The sequence below is a fragment of the Anas platyrhynchos genome, chromosome 3 (assembly GCF_047663525.1).
Source record: "Anas platyrhynchos isolate ZD024472 breed Pekin duck chromosome 3, IASCAAS_PekinDuck_T2T, whole genome shotgun sequence".
Lineage (NCBI taxonomy): Eukaryota > Metazoa > Chordata > Aves > Anseriformes > Anatidae > Anas > Anas platyrhynchos.
Window position 1 is genome coordinate 121,299,095 of NC_092589.1, and position 14,301 is coordinate 121,313,395.

The 14,301-nt window shown below is 38.2% G+C and overlaps 1 protein-coding gene across 4 annotated transcripts in view; it reads left to right on the forward strand.

Moving 5' to 3' along the window:
• The first annotated feature begins 5 nt into the window (after positions 1-5).
• GPN1 (GPN-loop GTPase 1) overlaps positions 6-14,301 on the forward strand; it is a 22,469-nt gene continuing 8,173 nt past the window's right edge. Inside the window, exons 1-11 of one of the 4 annotated variants that reach the window (XM_027455548.3) lie at positions 6-142; positions 229-322; positions 1,371-1,410; positions 2,930-2,996; positions 3,729-3,766; positions 4,039-4,117; positions 4,220-4,314; positions 6,723-6,768; positions 9,473-9,619; positions 12,114-12,196; positions 14,181-14,220. In XM_027455548.3, coding sequence (XP_027311349.1) covers positions 65-142; positions 229-322; positions 1,371-1,410; positions 2,930-2,996; positions 3,729-3,766; positions 4,039-4,117; positions 4,220-4,314; positions 6,723-6,768; positions 9,473-9,619; positions 12,114-12,196; positions 14,181-14,220 — 807 coding nt within the window. In that variant the 5' untranslated portion in view covers positions 6-64. Of the gene's footprint in view, positions 143-228; positions 389-1,370; positions 1,411-2,929; positions 2,997-3,728; positions 3,767-4,038; positions 4,118-4,219; positions 4,315-6,722; positions 6,769-9,472; positions 9,620-12,113; positions 12,197-14,180; positions 14,221-14,301 lie in introns of those variants that run through there. The other 3 variants (XM_005017421.6, XM_038177736.2, XM_013097446.5) reach the window with 3 other exon arrangements.

Genomic DNA, 14,301 nt, shown 5'->3' on the forward strand with positions numbered 1-14,301 from the left:
GAAGCTGCGAGGCTGGTCCCCGCCTCCCCACCGCGCCCCGGAAGAACAAGCGGCTGCTGGGAAGATGGCGGCGGCGGCGGCAGCGCCGGTGTGCGTCCTGGTGCTGGGCATGGCGGGCTCCGGGAAGACCACCTTTGTGCAGGTGAGAGACGGCAGCGGGGAGCTGTCGGTTTGCCCGCCCCTGTCTCCGCGTCGGGCGGGGCCTGACGCCTTCTCGTGTCCCCTTAGCGACTCGCGGCTCACTTGCACGGCCAGCGCTGCCCTCCGTACGTGATCAACCTGGACCCCGCCGTGCACAGCCTGCCCTTCCCTGCCAACATCGGTGAGTCCCGCCGCGCCGACGCGAGTCCGGCTCGCTGGTGCTGTGCCGGGTGGTCGGCAGCTTGAGGTTGGTGAAAGATGGAGGGGTGGTCCGAGATCAGAGCTGGCGCGTATTTGTCGAGTCCACAAGAACAGAAAAATATCTTTTGCCATAAGTTAACCCTTTTTTTGGTATACTGTTTTTCTGATGTTTCGCAGAAAGGGAGGGAGGCTGTGTTATGTAAGGCATTTAATTAGGCTATTTATCTTCTCTTTAAGAGATACGAAGTCCTACCGCGAGGAGAACTTTTTTTTTTTTTTTTCCCTTGATTGTGAATTTTTAGGACCGAAACCGTTCTACTATTGCATTTGTACATACTTTGTATTATTTTGTGTGGTTTAATGTGCACCTTTTTTCCTTTCATTTGCAATGAGCATTTTAGCAGATTCGATCAGGTTTCCTGTTTTCAGAGCTGTGGTAGCTGTAAGTGCAACCAAATAACTTTTTAAAGCTCTTTTGAAAACGTTGATTGTAGAGAAAATAACAATAAACAGGCTTTATATCTGGCCATTCCAAAAGGTTTGCAGTTCCTAAAAGCTTACCATACCAATCCTTAGGTTTGTGAGGGTTCTCTCTTTCAAACTTTCTAACGTTTGTCAGTCTGTCTCTGTAGAAAATAAGAAAGCTGGTGGTACCAAAGTGCTTTTATTGATGTCAGATGAAGGATTCCATAATGCATTGTAGTGCTGGATCTCGCATAAGATGGTTAAATATATATGCTTTATTAACTGTTGTTGATGAGCTGAGAATAAAATTCAGTTGAAGTAGTTACTGCTCAAAAACTTAACCTGGTGCTGTTTCAGAGGAGTAACAGTGAATTTCATGTATATTATGACAATCTGTTAAATCTTATTTATTCTGCTTGTGGGATTTTTTCTGTTGGTTCTAGATCTATTAGTGAGGAAAAAGGAGACTCGCTAGAAAGGGAAAGGCTTTCACTAGTCAGCAAATCAATAAGACTGTTTTAAAAGAAATATATTAAAACTATTTATGTGTATTCCCACTTTAGATATCCGGGACACTGTGAAGTACAAAGAAGTCATGAAACAGTATCCTTTTTTTTTTTTTGTTTTTAAGTCTTACAGTAATCTTTGAAATCTTGGATTTTGTAAAAGTTGCCTGTCACTTCTTCACATCAAGATAAAGGGGACAGGAGGCATTGGGATTGCAACAATGCAGACTAGTGCATGATTTTTCACTGTACTTCTTACATGAGAGATTAGAAATACATGTTAAATAAGATTTGATACTTAGGTGTAAAAAGTGCGCTAAAAGTGTTTCTGCCTAGTAGTGCCTTTTTATAAATAGCATGCACTCCATCCACTTCTCTTGTGTGTGTTTTTTTTTTTTTTTTTCAATGAGCTTTTATTTTTCATGGGGGAAGCCAGCAGCTTTTTCCCCATGTATTTACAAATCTCATGTTATTTATTATCAAAAATATTCAAATTACTGTTTGCTTGTAGTAAGTGAAGAAAACTATTTACACATTGACGGTAATCAAAGCACTGTTGTCTCTCTGAATCTCTAAGACACTGGACTGATGGCTTACATGGTACAGTAATTTGGTAACTGTAGTTCAGTAACATTACACTAAAAGGACTGCAGTTCCAAAGAGGTATGGAGGTCCTTTGTTTCTCAAGCAACAGCCTTTGCAGGTGGAGTTAATATACAGTGTTTGGATTTGACATACTAGCATGGCTCTTACATTTACTCTTAGGGAAAAAGAAGGGATGATGGAGGTTAGGATTATGATTTTGGCTGTTATTTGATTAGGAGTTGCTAGCAAAACATTCAAACATAAGTTTGAATTTGGTATGTAGATGCATTACTTGCTTTGCTGTCTCTGTTAGCCATCATTGGAGTTTAAGTATCTCATCAAATAGCGCTTAAGGGGTGTGTCTGTTAGCATGTTTGGATATTTAGAGCAGTACCCCCAGAAGACTGTATGTGCTAATGAATCAGTGCTGGTTCTTGTGCAGTAAGGAAATTACAGGATGCAATTAAAAGAGTCTTTGTTTCCATGAACATAATTAGTATAGACCTGTATGTGTGAAAAACAATTTTGAAATCTTCAAGACATTTTGAGTGTCTCTACAAAGTTAAGTCCAATTCTTTCCATTTAAATTCTTCTGTGAATGATTTGTGTAAGAAATCTTTTAATTGTATTTTTGAAGTACATAATCTTAAAAATGAACTGCACTCAGGACATTGTTAAACTCTGAGTTACTGGCTGTGTTAATCTTTTTTGGAAAGACAATGATGGCTTTAGTATATAAGTGCACTTTTTTTTTCTTTTTTTTCTTTGCCGGAGATGGTAATGCTTGAATAATGGTAAGAGGAAGCCACGTTGTAGCTTCTTTTCCTTTTGTCAATCACATGTGTTTTAACAAATAGCAAGTAGTCTTTCTCTTGCCCAGGTACTGCATCACTTAAAAGGCTTAATTGTGTATGGGGAGAATTGTCTTTTGCTGCAAGGCATCCAAGGTCAATGGCCAGCTACTATCAGAATTTAAAAATAAGCCCTCTGAGGTCTGTATAGTCATCAGCTTTCCTAAATGGAGTGTCTAGATATGGGCTGGGCCCAAATGGTGGAATAGTGACCTCTCTCAATCTTTTTGCTACAAGATTTGATCAGGTATGAGGTTTTTCCTATGTGATACTGGGCTATGGATACTGTGCTGGGGACTGGATTTTTTGCGTAGCTGGAGCTTCAGAAATCACTGTTGTTTAACCCTTAAATATTTTTTGAGAGTTAATAGTATTCTCCCTATTTTGAAAAGCAGCCAAATTTCATTAGGTCTCATTTAAGGGAGATATATATATTTTTTTTCCCATCTCTTTTTTTTTTTATGTAAAATTTGGAAGTTATATGTACAGAATGTCAATTTCTAAGTCTTTGTATATAACTGTTCTGTTGCATGATGTTCAGGATAACATTTTGTTTTATATGATTGCTCAGATTTTGAAATAGGGAAGCTCACTTCTGGAAATCAGCTAAGTTTTCCTAGGGTTATTTGATAATTGACTGTTCTCATAAATCTTAATGCTAAATCGGCACTGAGGTGGGATCCTTATTCACAATATTAAAGCAATGCACAATCTCTTAGGAAATAGGGAACAACTGCATTTATTATGTCATTTTTTTCACCAGGTACTAGATTATGGGTAAAATTAAGGTAATTTTTGGCATATGCATTGTCTGAGTATTTTCGAGCCATCTATTTTCACACAATGAAAGGCTTAGACTTCCAGCTTTTTTGATACGTACATGTGTGGCTATTCAATTTAATGTTTCTGTTATGAAATGACTATTTGTGTTTCCTGTTCTGAGTCTAAATACAATGCGTACTGCTTCTTTTTCAATCAGGTGATGAAGTTTATTGAAAAAAGACAAAATGCATCCAAGTAAGTATATTCTACCAAGTTTTACTATTCTGGAATCAATGTGGAAAAAATATGTGAAATGGTTTAAATATCCTAATTTAATCCTAATCCTAAAAAAAAAATCTTTTCAGGTGTGTTCTTAAATCTTGTCACTGTTTGGGAAAAGCTTTTCTGTTCTGAGCAGAATAATCATGTGATTTGCTCTTCTGTACCTGTGTTAGTCTAGTCATGACAGGACCTTGTGCTTGACTAATTTTTTCCCTTTTTGTTTGTTGCGGGTGACTTCTTAACAGGTATGTCATTATTGACACACCAGGTCAAATCGAGGTGTTCACATGGTCAGCATCAGGAACCATTATAACTGAAGCTTTAGTAAGTGTATTCTGTGTAACTTGACATTGAGGCTATGTGGAAAAAGTGCCTTTTGAACAGCGTGTACTTCTAATTAAATTGTATTTTTCCACGTATTTCCAGGCTTCCTCTTTTCCTTCTGTTGTTGTTTATGTGATGGACACCTCTCGCAGTACTAATCCTATCACCTTTATGTCCAACATGCTGTATGCCTGTAGGTAAGAAAAGCTGAAAATGCAATGCATCTTTTTTGATTGCTTTGTCTCCTTGCTATTTATCAGGGAGGGATGGGAGGGGGGAGGAACGACACACGACCTTTTGTTTAGACTTCATGTGAGTAGCTTTTCAGTTAAGGAGAATATGTCCATTTAATTTCTTGGAAATGTGGCTGAGAAGAAGGACCATGTCTTTTTGGCCATGGTAAAGGCATAGTCAGAATGTTACAATAGCTATATCCAATTTGTTTTCTGACTTGAATAATAGATTTCTTTTGTAAAAGTAAAAATGGAGCATATATTATTTAATATGTGAATTCCAATGTTAACTCTTTTTACCACAGTTCTTTCAGGTATTGACTGTAGTTAAGTTTGAGACATGATGATTCAAACTTAAATTTTTGACAAGTAGAGATTTAGCATACAGAATTCCTGCCTGTAATCTTTTAATTTGCAAAGTCTACAGATCTACAAAGTCTCTAAAGAGATTTAAAGGTGATACACATCTTTACAGTTACAGCTATGTCAATGTGTAGGGCTGTCTACACCTACAAATCCTTCTGATGCTTTCCACACTGTGATTTGTACTTGTGTGAGCACTCTTGTGTTTTGCTGTGTTGTCCTGTTCACCCCAGTGAAGAATATGCAGGTGGGGACACATCCCAAAAAAAAAATGAAAACAGAGAACAGAAGTAAGAAAAATGTGTCATTTTTAGATTATGTGATTATTGGTAAGCTCTTTTTTTTTTTTTTTTTTTTTCCTTTGTTCCTCAACTGTTATGCCAATCAGACAATAGTGTAACAATATAGCATCTCCTGAACACACATTAGCAGCAGTTGTTTGAGTTTATGGCTTACTGTAGCTTGTCTCTTTTAGTACATAGCAGTTTGTTGATGAGAAAGCCCTGTCTTTGCTCTCGCTTCTTAAAATCTGTGACTTTTGTTTGCTCTTTCTGGCAATGTTACTAGACTCCTCAGGCATGCTAGATTTGAAACCATTCAACTTTCTCAGTCAAGACTGAATTTAGTTGTTGATTCTAGGCACCATTGTGGATAAATCTTGGTTAAGTCTGGGATTTGTCTTCGTTTAGCATCTTTGTCTTAAAAGCTACTTTGTTGCAATAGTACTTCTATGCTAGTTTTTTTTTTTTTTCCCTAATTAGACTAAGCTGTTACTGGCAATGAAAACAAAACAAACAAAACAAACAAACAAAAAATGCAGTCATTCCCTTTTTAGTGTTACGGTACCTCCTATTCACAGAATCTCAGAACTGAACTGTAGGGGTTGGAAGGGACCTTGAAAGATCATCGGATCCAACCCCCCTGCCAAAGCAGGTTCCTCAGATTGAGATATTTAATCTACTGTTTTGGTTATTGCCTGTCTTGGTGGTTTCCCCTTTGGGTAAACAAAATAATTTAGGTACCAAAGGAGGCCTGGAGGTCATCTGGTCAAAGCTGCCACTGAAAACATTAAATAATCCATGAGACTTCAGTTTGATGATGGATAGGTAGATTACATCTAATTGCCTGTTGCTTATAAAATAATTTATCTAAAGATGTATAAATATAGGCTAGTTTGAGCCCCTTCTTGTAAACCCATAATATGACGTCACTCCTTTTTTGTTATTCTTGAGGTTTTCAGTGACTCTTCTAGATTTGCCTTGAGCTCAGCATGGTATGAGGTCATGTGAACACATACTGTCTCCTGATTTATTGACTTCCTCCTCATACATGGATTTCTCTGCTTTCTATTACGTTAAACCAGGGACTGAATACCTATGTAAAGATCGTATTTAGAGCTGTCTTAATTTATGGTAAATGAAATGTTGGTAAATGGTTTAAAAAAAAAAACAACTATTAGTCCTTCTACCAAGGTCAATTGCTATATCATTGTGATAGGAGTATGCAAATATGTCATGTGACATTGCATTTTCTGAAGTTAGAGTTGAGCAGAGGATATTAGAATACATACAGTGACATGACAATGTAAAGTCGTGTTTCAAGGTAGTCTTGCTTTACAGATATTTTGCGTTATTTGAATTCATTGATCAGGAATAATTTCTCAAAACCGATTTCAACTTAAGTCAAAATACTTAGAAACTGCAAGGATAATAAGAAATGGGATCTGAGAATCAGAAAACAGTAATCAAAATCAACTGGGTATGTAGAAGGAGATTGTATATTTTATATATATTTTATAGACAGACTGTTCAACTTCAATACGCAAGATCTGGTTGAAAATTATCATCCATCATTTATAATTGATGCAGAGAAAAATATTTTCTTTACAAAGCCTCATGTATGCAGTTTTGCACAAGTCTTATCTGCCTTATGCTTAATATTTTTTCTATTTTAATGAGTATTAAATTAATTTTTAATGGCTCTTTTTTTTTTTTTAATTTTCCTTCTAGTATCCTATACAAGACGAAACTACCTTTCATTGTTGTCATGAACAAGGTAAATTAAAGCTGTGATTCCTGTGTTCCAGTAGAACATTGTTCTGCTTATCTTGCTTTAACATAGTGTGTTCATCTTACTACAATACTTACTACTAATACTATGTTTTTTTTTTCCTGGAAAAATAAAGGAAAAAGGCTGAGAAGGAGCTGCAGGCTGAAAACTGAATCTAGAAGAGGTCTTTAATTTGGCAAAGAAAGGCAAAAGAAAAATCAGGGACAAGCAGTTACACTGAAAAATTGAAATCAGACATGATACTAAAAATTTGAAAAATGTTTTGCAGTATCTGTTACATGTTTGATTTCTTGAGGTTTTCGGATTATTCCTAAATCTTTTTGTGTGTGTTTGAATTTTGTAAAATACATGTTTCAAATCTATTTCTAGTGCTTATGAAACACTAAATGTCCATATTACAGGTGTAGATTTTCCCTGCTTTGAAGCTGGCTGGGTGACTGATACCAGTCCTGTTCTTAATCTTTGCATGTATAATGTTGGGACACTGTCCAAGAGAAATCCATGCTGCTTCAGTATTCCTTTGATGGTTTTATGTGTTTTGTCTACACTCAGTTTTAAGTATGCTATCCATGGATGGGCCTCCCTTCCTAAAAGCTTAACCCTATGCTATAAGGAAACTTAATTTTGTAACGCAAGTTCATTACTGAATCTGCCCTTACTTTCCACTGCTTTCTCAAAACAATTGCCTTATTCCTGGGTTCTCAGCACTAAGTTGATGACTTACAGTAGAAATTGTGTAACACCTGCCTGTTTTCAGGAAGGAGTCCCATGTTTTTTAGCAGGCAAAACAACAGAATGTGTATGGTTGTAATTGCTTACACTTAAAATGTACAAGGATCTGCTGGAAAGCAGGTATTTACTAGGCTGAGGCTATGCCTCCATTGCTGTGTAAAGTACTGTTCTGGAGCCTAAAATGAATGCTTTTAAACTTGACAGTTAGCCAGCTCCTTTAACATAATTTCAAGTGTTAGAAGACTCATTAGATTTCTGTTGTGAGTGTTCTTTCTTCTTCCCACAGGCATCCTTCCATCCTTCATATTCAATTAGATGTTCCCTAACATAGCAATTTTTGTGTGTGCATGTGTATCTTGCATGCTTCCTTTAGAAGGCCAATGCTTTGAATGCGAAATTTTACTTCACCCCTTCTTACTCAGTGATTAGTGTCTGATGTGCTCCAATTATGCTCATGTTCCCAGTGATCCCTACCATGCATGTCTTTAATACCTGTGTGCTTACTTAGCAAGTTTTTGTGTGCTGTTTTCTTTCTAACTCTAGACAGTTATTGTAGAATAAGCTGTTAAGCATTTTTTTTTATAGAGAAAGACATGAGGTAGGAAAATCAATCCTAACAAAATGGATTTCTGGAAAGACTAAAAAAGTATGTGACTTTAATATGTGAAAAGAAAGGTAGGCCCAAGGTTTAGGATTCATAACTTCATGCACCTCCTATGAAGAAAGGCTGAGAAAGCTTGGGTTATTTAGCCTAAAGAAGAGAAGGTTTTGGGGAGACCTTATAGTGGCCTTCCAGTGTTTTAAGGGCCTGTAGGAAAGATGGGGAGGGACTCTATCTGGGATAAAACAAGGGTAATGCTTTTAAGCTAAAAGAAGGTAGGTTTACATTAGATATTAGGAAGAAATTCTTCACTATGAGGATGGTGAGGCACTGGAACAGGTTGCCCAGAGAAGCTGTGGATGCCCCGTCCCCTGAAGTGTTCAAGGCCAACATGGATGGGGCTTTGGTCTAGTAGAAGGTGTTCCTGCGCATTGCAGGTTGGAACATGATGATCTTTAAAGTCCCTTCCAACCCAAGCCATTCTATGATTCTATGACATAGATTTACAGGATGTTAGATTTGCAGATGAAAATAAAAAAGGCACCAAACTATAGAACAGATTCAATTTTCTTTATAGAATTTAATCAAGTTGTCTCAAATTAGGCTTTGGACCCTTGATGGATTCAGTTCCATCACAAATCTTTTAAATAACAGTAGGAAATACTCCTTCCTACTGGTGCTGAGAAATTAAATATATCTGTTTTAGATGCTTATGTTGTAATAACTGAGGATTTGCATGAACTGTGATTTGTTTGTGAAATTATTTAATAGACTGACTGTTCACTTACTCATCTGTGTAAAATTATGGAGCCATCTCACCTGTTTTGTGACCATGGTCATGCTCTGAGTTTAGATAATAGCTTCTTGAGGTCAGAGCACAGTTCCATTTATAAAGGTCCTGTAGTCTGTTACCCAGCAAGAAAATGCCCCCCAGCCTCCCAGCCAATCAAGAAAGGACGGCATCTTTGGCAAAGACTGTTCTTGTCTGGCATTAATCATAACATGTAGTATTTACAAATTAAGCTGTTTTGTACAGCAATTTTTGAATGCCCCGTTCCACTAAACCATAGAAACTTTTACAACCAGACTTTCATTTTTTTTCTTAAACACTCCTTCAAACTGAGATAGTGCTTTTTTTTTTTTTTTTTTTTTTTTTTCCCCCCCTCTTCCTGTATTGAAGTAGTTGGTTTGACTAAAAACAGACCTTGGAAAACTTCAGACCAGGGCTGAATATTTTGAAAAGATCAGCATTATGAGAGTAAGTTTAAAACAAATTATTTCTTTTTTAATTACCCTTAGGCTGGGAACAAAGAATGAATCATTATTACTTCTGAAAGGTGTGTCTTCTCCTTCCAGACTGACATTATTGATCACAGCTTTGCGGTAGAATGGATGCAGGACTTTGAGACTTTTCAAGATGCCCTGAATCAAGAGACGTCCTATGTCAGTAACCTGACTCGTTCTATGAGTTTAGTGTTGGATGAATTTTACAGTTCATTGAAGGTAAGATTCCTCCTTTTTTTAACTAACTTTCACAAAAGCTTGGAGAAGAGAAGGAGCTCAAGGAGGACATTACCTATGTATATAAATACATGATGCAAAGAAGTAAATGTGACAGAGGCAGACTCTTTTCAGTGGTGAAGAACAAGAAGCAACAGACATGAAGTGAATTTCAGGAAGTTGTATAAACATAAGTTGTGATTGAGCACTGGAAGAACGTTGTCCAGAGAGGTTGTGGAATCTCTGCCTTTGGAGATACTCAAAGCTTGCTTGGACAAGATCTTAGGCAGCCTGTTCTAATTAATCCTGCTTTTTTGAGCAGAAGAGGTTGGGCTAGGTGATCTCCAGAGGTATATTCCAGCCTCAAGCATTCTATCCTGTAAAAGAGCTTTGTACCACCCTTTTGAATTGGAATTTGTTCCTGAACCTTTCTTTAGGGAGATGATTTGCTGATTTGAACATAAAGTAACTGCAGTTCCTTGTCATGCTGAGTAGCATTTAAATTGCGATTAATCATTGGAAAAAAGGTAAGATGGGCTGCTAAAAGGTAATGTTCTGTGTTGTAAAGTCTCCCATCTCAGATAATGTTCCTTGTTCTGGAAGTCTCAAGTACAATTGGGCAATTTTCTATGTAGAAAGAAGGGAAATAATCTCAAAAGCAAGCCAAAAAACTGTATATTTGCTGAGACAAGTGAAAGTTTTTTTACATTTATCAGGTGTTGAGAGGACAAATCCATTAAGTTTCTCTGAAAACACTGTATGTTGGAATATGATAATGATTCCATAGCCTGTGCCAAATGGGTTCAGACACTTGTGCTTTGCATTAGCTTTTACTTAAGAAAGAGCAAACAATTGTATTTTTTATGGATATTACAAGAAAGACGAAATAAATGATTACATTTATATAGACAGAATAGAGCTAAAACAAGAATATTTTAAATGTCTGTAGAGAACAATATACAGTATTTCAAAAATGACTGAAATGGTGCCATATGCGTGACTAAAGTACTTCCAAATCCTTATTTGCAGTTAGATTGCATACATTTTTAAATGTGCTTCAGCTAAATGCAGAGACAGAATTTCAGAGACAAAAGGTCAGTTCTTGTGGTCTGTTTTGTTGCTTATTTTTAGTACACTGATACTGCAGCAGTTATACTAACAACTTAAAATACTATGTTCTGAATGACAACTTGGGTTGCTAACAGTAACCAAGTAAATAGAAGACAGGCTTGATTATTATTATTGTTATTATTGTTGCTTATTGCTTGTATTGGGCTTATGTGGCAAGATTTTGTTTATGGGGTGGCAGAACTTCAGGATTGGTTGCTGTGAGAAGAGTCTAGAAGCTGCCACATGCTAGGTAAGAATCAGTTTCAAAAGGGCCCCACTGCTGGCCAAAGCTGAGCCAATGAGTGACACTGGTTGCATCTCTTTTGAGAGTATATATTTACGAAAGGAAAAATATGTTGCACAACAGCAGTTGGGAGAGAGAAGTGAGAAAATGTAGGAAAAAACCCTACAGACACTAAGATCAGTGAAGAAGGTGCCAGAACAGCAGTTTCCCTGCAGCCTGTGGAGAGAACAATGGTGGAGCAGGCTGTCCCATGCAGCTTGTGGTGTACCATGGCAGAGCAGATATCCATGCTGAGAGCCCAAGCTAGAGCAGGGGAAGAGGGTGAAGATGAAGGAGCAGTAGATGATGAAGCCATTATGGACTGACCACAACCCCTGTTCCCCTCTGCTGCTTGGTGGTGTGTGTGTGTGTGTGTGTGTGTGTGTGTAAGTAGAAAAGGATTGATTAGGGGAAAGGTGTTTTTAGTGTATCACTATTCTACTCTGTTAGTAGTTGGCAATAAATTACATTAATCTCCCTATGCTGAGACTGTTTTGCCTGTGACGGTAACTGGTGAGCAATCTCCCTGTCCTTCTCATCAGTTGAGCCCTTTTTTTTTTTAATCATATTTTCTCCCTCTGTTCCCTTGAAGAGGGAGGGGTTTGAGAGATTGGTGAAGCTTAGCTGTCTATCAGTGTGAAACCACCACAATTTCCCCATCTTGTTCATTATGTTTAGGTGCTGTATTGTCTTAACTCTGTGGGGGTATTGAGACTGGAGGCACAGGAGTGGTCTGTAAAACCAGGCTTTCTTTTCTTAACTGTTGCATTGTTGTGTTTTGTTTGTTTCCTCTTTTCCTGCAATAAACTTTATAAGAGACAATAAGGCCCAGCTTCCTTGGTTAAATAAGAGCTTAGGTAAAGGGGGGGGCGGGGAGCAGCGGGTAGCAAACATTAGCAACTAAGTGGAGAACGAGGTTGAAAGGAGGAGTGACAGAAGTACAGTATTCTTACTCTCATGCTGCTGATTAATGGTTATCACTAGATTCCCTTAGGTATTTTTTTCCAAGGCACTGTTTAGTCTTCCCAGCTCTCATCATCCATCAGTTACCTAAAAATTTGGTTCAGTTACTGTTCAGTTCTGGAATATGGCTTTCTTTTACAGGTGGTTGGTGTTTCTGCTGTGCTAGGCACAGGACTGGATGACTTTTTTGTTCAGCTTTCTAAAGCTGTAGATGAATATGAGAGGTAAGGTGATGCTTTGGTTCCTGACCCTCTGAATACTTGCTGAAGTTACCGATTCATGAACGCGCTCCTTTGATTTGAAGGAGTGTTCACTTTTCAAGTCAAGGTAACATAATGTTTATAATACTCTTAAATGTAAGAGTCAGCATAAAATGAAGCAATTAAAATAACCTATGCAGTGGTGAATTTTTGTGCTATTCAGTGATAAAAACTAAAAGCCAGCTATGCCAGCAAACTTGTGAAGTTAGGTTTTTGATCTGGTTCTGTGTGATGATCAGCTTTGTATTGCCCTTGGAAAGAAGTAGATAGAGAAGGCGAGCTAGTTGAAATTCAAGAATTCTTTGAGAATGTGCTGTTACTGGATTCCTCCTCATGAAATACTGCCAGACTTCTCTATAAAATTAGAAAGCAAATCCACTAACTTGGGTTGCGTGGAAATAGCTAAGACAGACCATAGATCACTGTTAGAGGAAAATATATCATGCTGGTTCAGACAGCCTGAGCAAGGCTGCTACAACTTCATGTCCCCAGATCCAACCAGTAGTGAGGCTGGAGGTGTACTCCCAGTAGGTACATGCACATAAGGCATATGTATACACCACATAAATGTATACATCAAGCCGTGCAGATCGGATGGATGCAAAGAGCACTCACATGAACATAGCTTCAGTGGCCTTATTCTGTCCCCATCTCTGAGCAGGAAGAATGTCTGTTAGTGGGAATTTATATACATACGTACAATGTGGATCCCTCCAGCAGCTAGGCTCAGAGGCTCAGTCTGCTGAGTAGCTTCTTCCGGATCCCTTTCTCGCAGTTGCTGCCACCTGGAAATATGAGTCTTTGAGACCCTAGCCCAGCTCTGGTTGATGATACAGACTATCTCCCATGCACTTTCTGGGATTCCCCTGGTTCCAGTAGCTGACTCCCATGTGCTCTTGCCCCTAGAGATACACAGGCACTCTAACACCCATAGGTGGCCAACTCCCTGTTGCACTGGCTCCCAGACCACTTCACCTACCCTCCAGCTGCTCTGGCTTGATCTATCCTGCTCTTCAGCTAGTTAAGTTTGATCTTCACTAACAATCACACACTCACTGATGAACCTGCGCTTGCATAGTCACTGATACCACAGACTCCTATACACATATGTACACAGAGCAAGAGTCTTCTCTTATTAGAAAGTATTGGAAGGTGGAGTTTAATAAGGTTATAGGACAGACTGTTTTTATCAGGTGCAGGGCATGACCAGACAAGCATGCTGATTAATTACTGCTTACCTATGAACAGAGCCTGTTATTCCCTTATCCCTCTATATCTCATGCTTGTTTCTCCCCCAGTCTCAATCCCTCCCTTTTCCTGCCTTTGATTCCTTCTCTAAACATTGCATAATAAATCCCACACAATCCCCAGATGCTCTTTTCCGGAACCCCATAATGTGTCCCACACACTTAGGCAGCCACCCCCATCCTCATAAGGTGATCAGATAGCTATTCCTTATGACTCATGATGATGGATTTCATGCCTGGACCATGGGGGTTGACAGCCCTCCTGTGATGTGCTCGGGAGTAGGTGAGCAGGATATGTGTTGTCTTCCTCTAAGAGTTCCCACTGAACTGTCTCAGGATGCACAGGTGCTGGCAGAGAAAGCTATGTCTGTAGTTAGAGGAGAGTAAGTGATCTGCTCTATTGGGCTGTTTTTTTTTTTTTATTTATTTTATTAGTATTATTATTATATCCAACAAAAATGTGTGAGAAAGGTTTGGCATTTTAATGAAGTATGTTTGTTCGGTTTTACTTATTATGCATCCTCTAGTTTCAGAATCCAAATGCAGGTACAAGTATGATTTGTCTTTTCAAAACCTCTCTCAAGCATGAAAGCCTAAAAAAAAATTGTTTGGGGTAGCAATAAACCTCCAAAATGATCCATACTTAATATGAATGATGTATTAATTGAGAGTGAATGCACTCTGTGTATTTATCTTTGCAGGGAATATCGTCCAGAATATGAGCGTCTGAGGAAAACATTGGTAAGTATTTTTAACTATTGTATACTGAGGCAGCGTATCTTGGGGATCAATTTTATACGTACAATTGCCTCTGCATTGGGA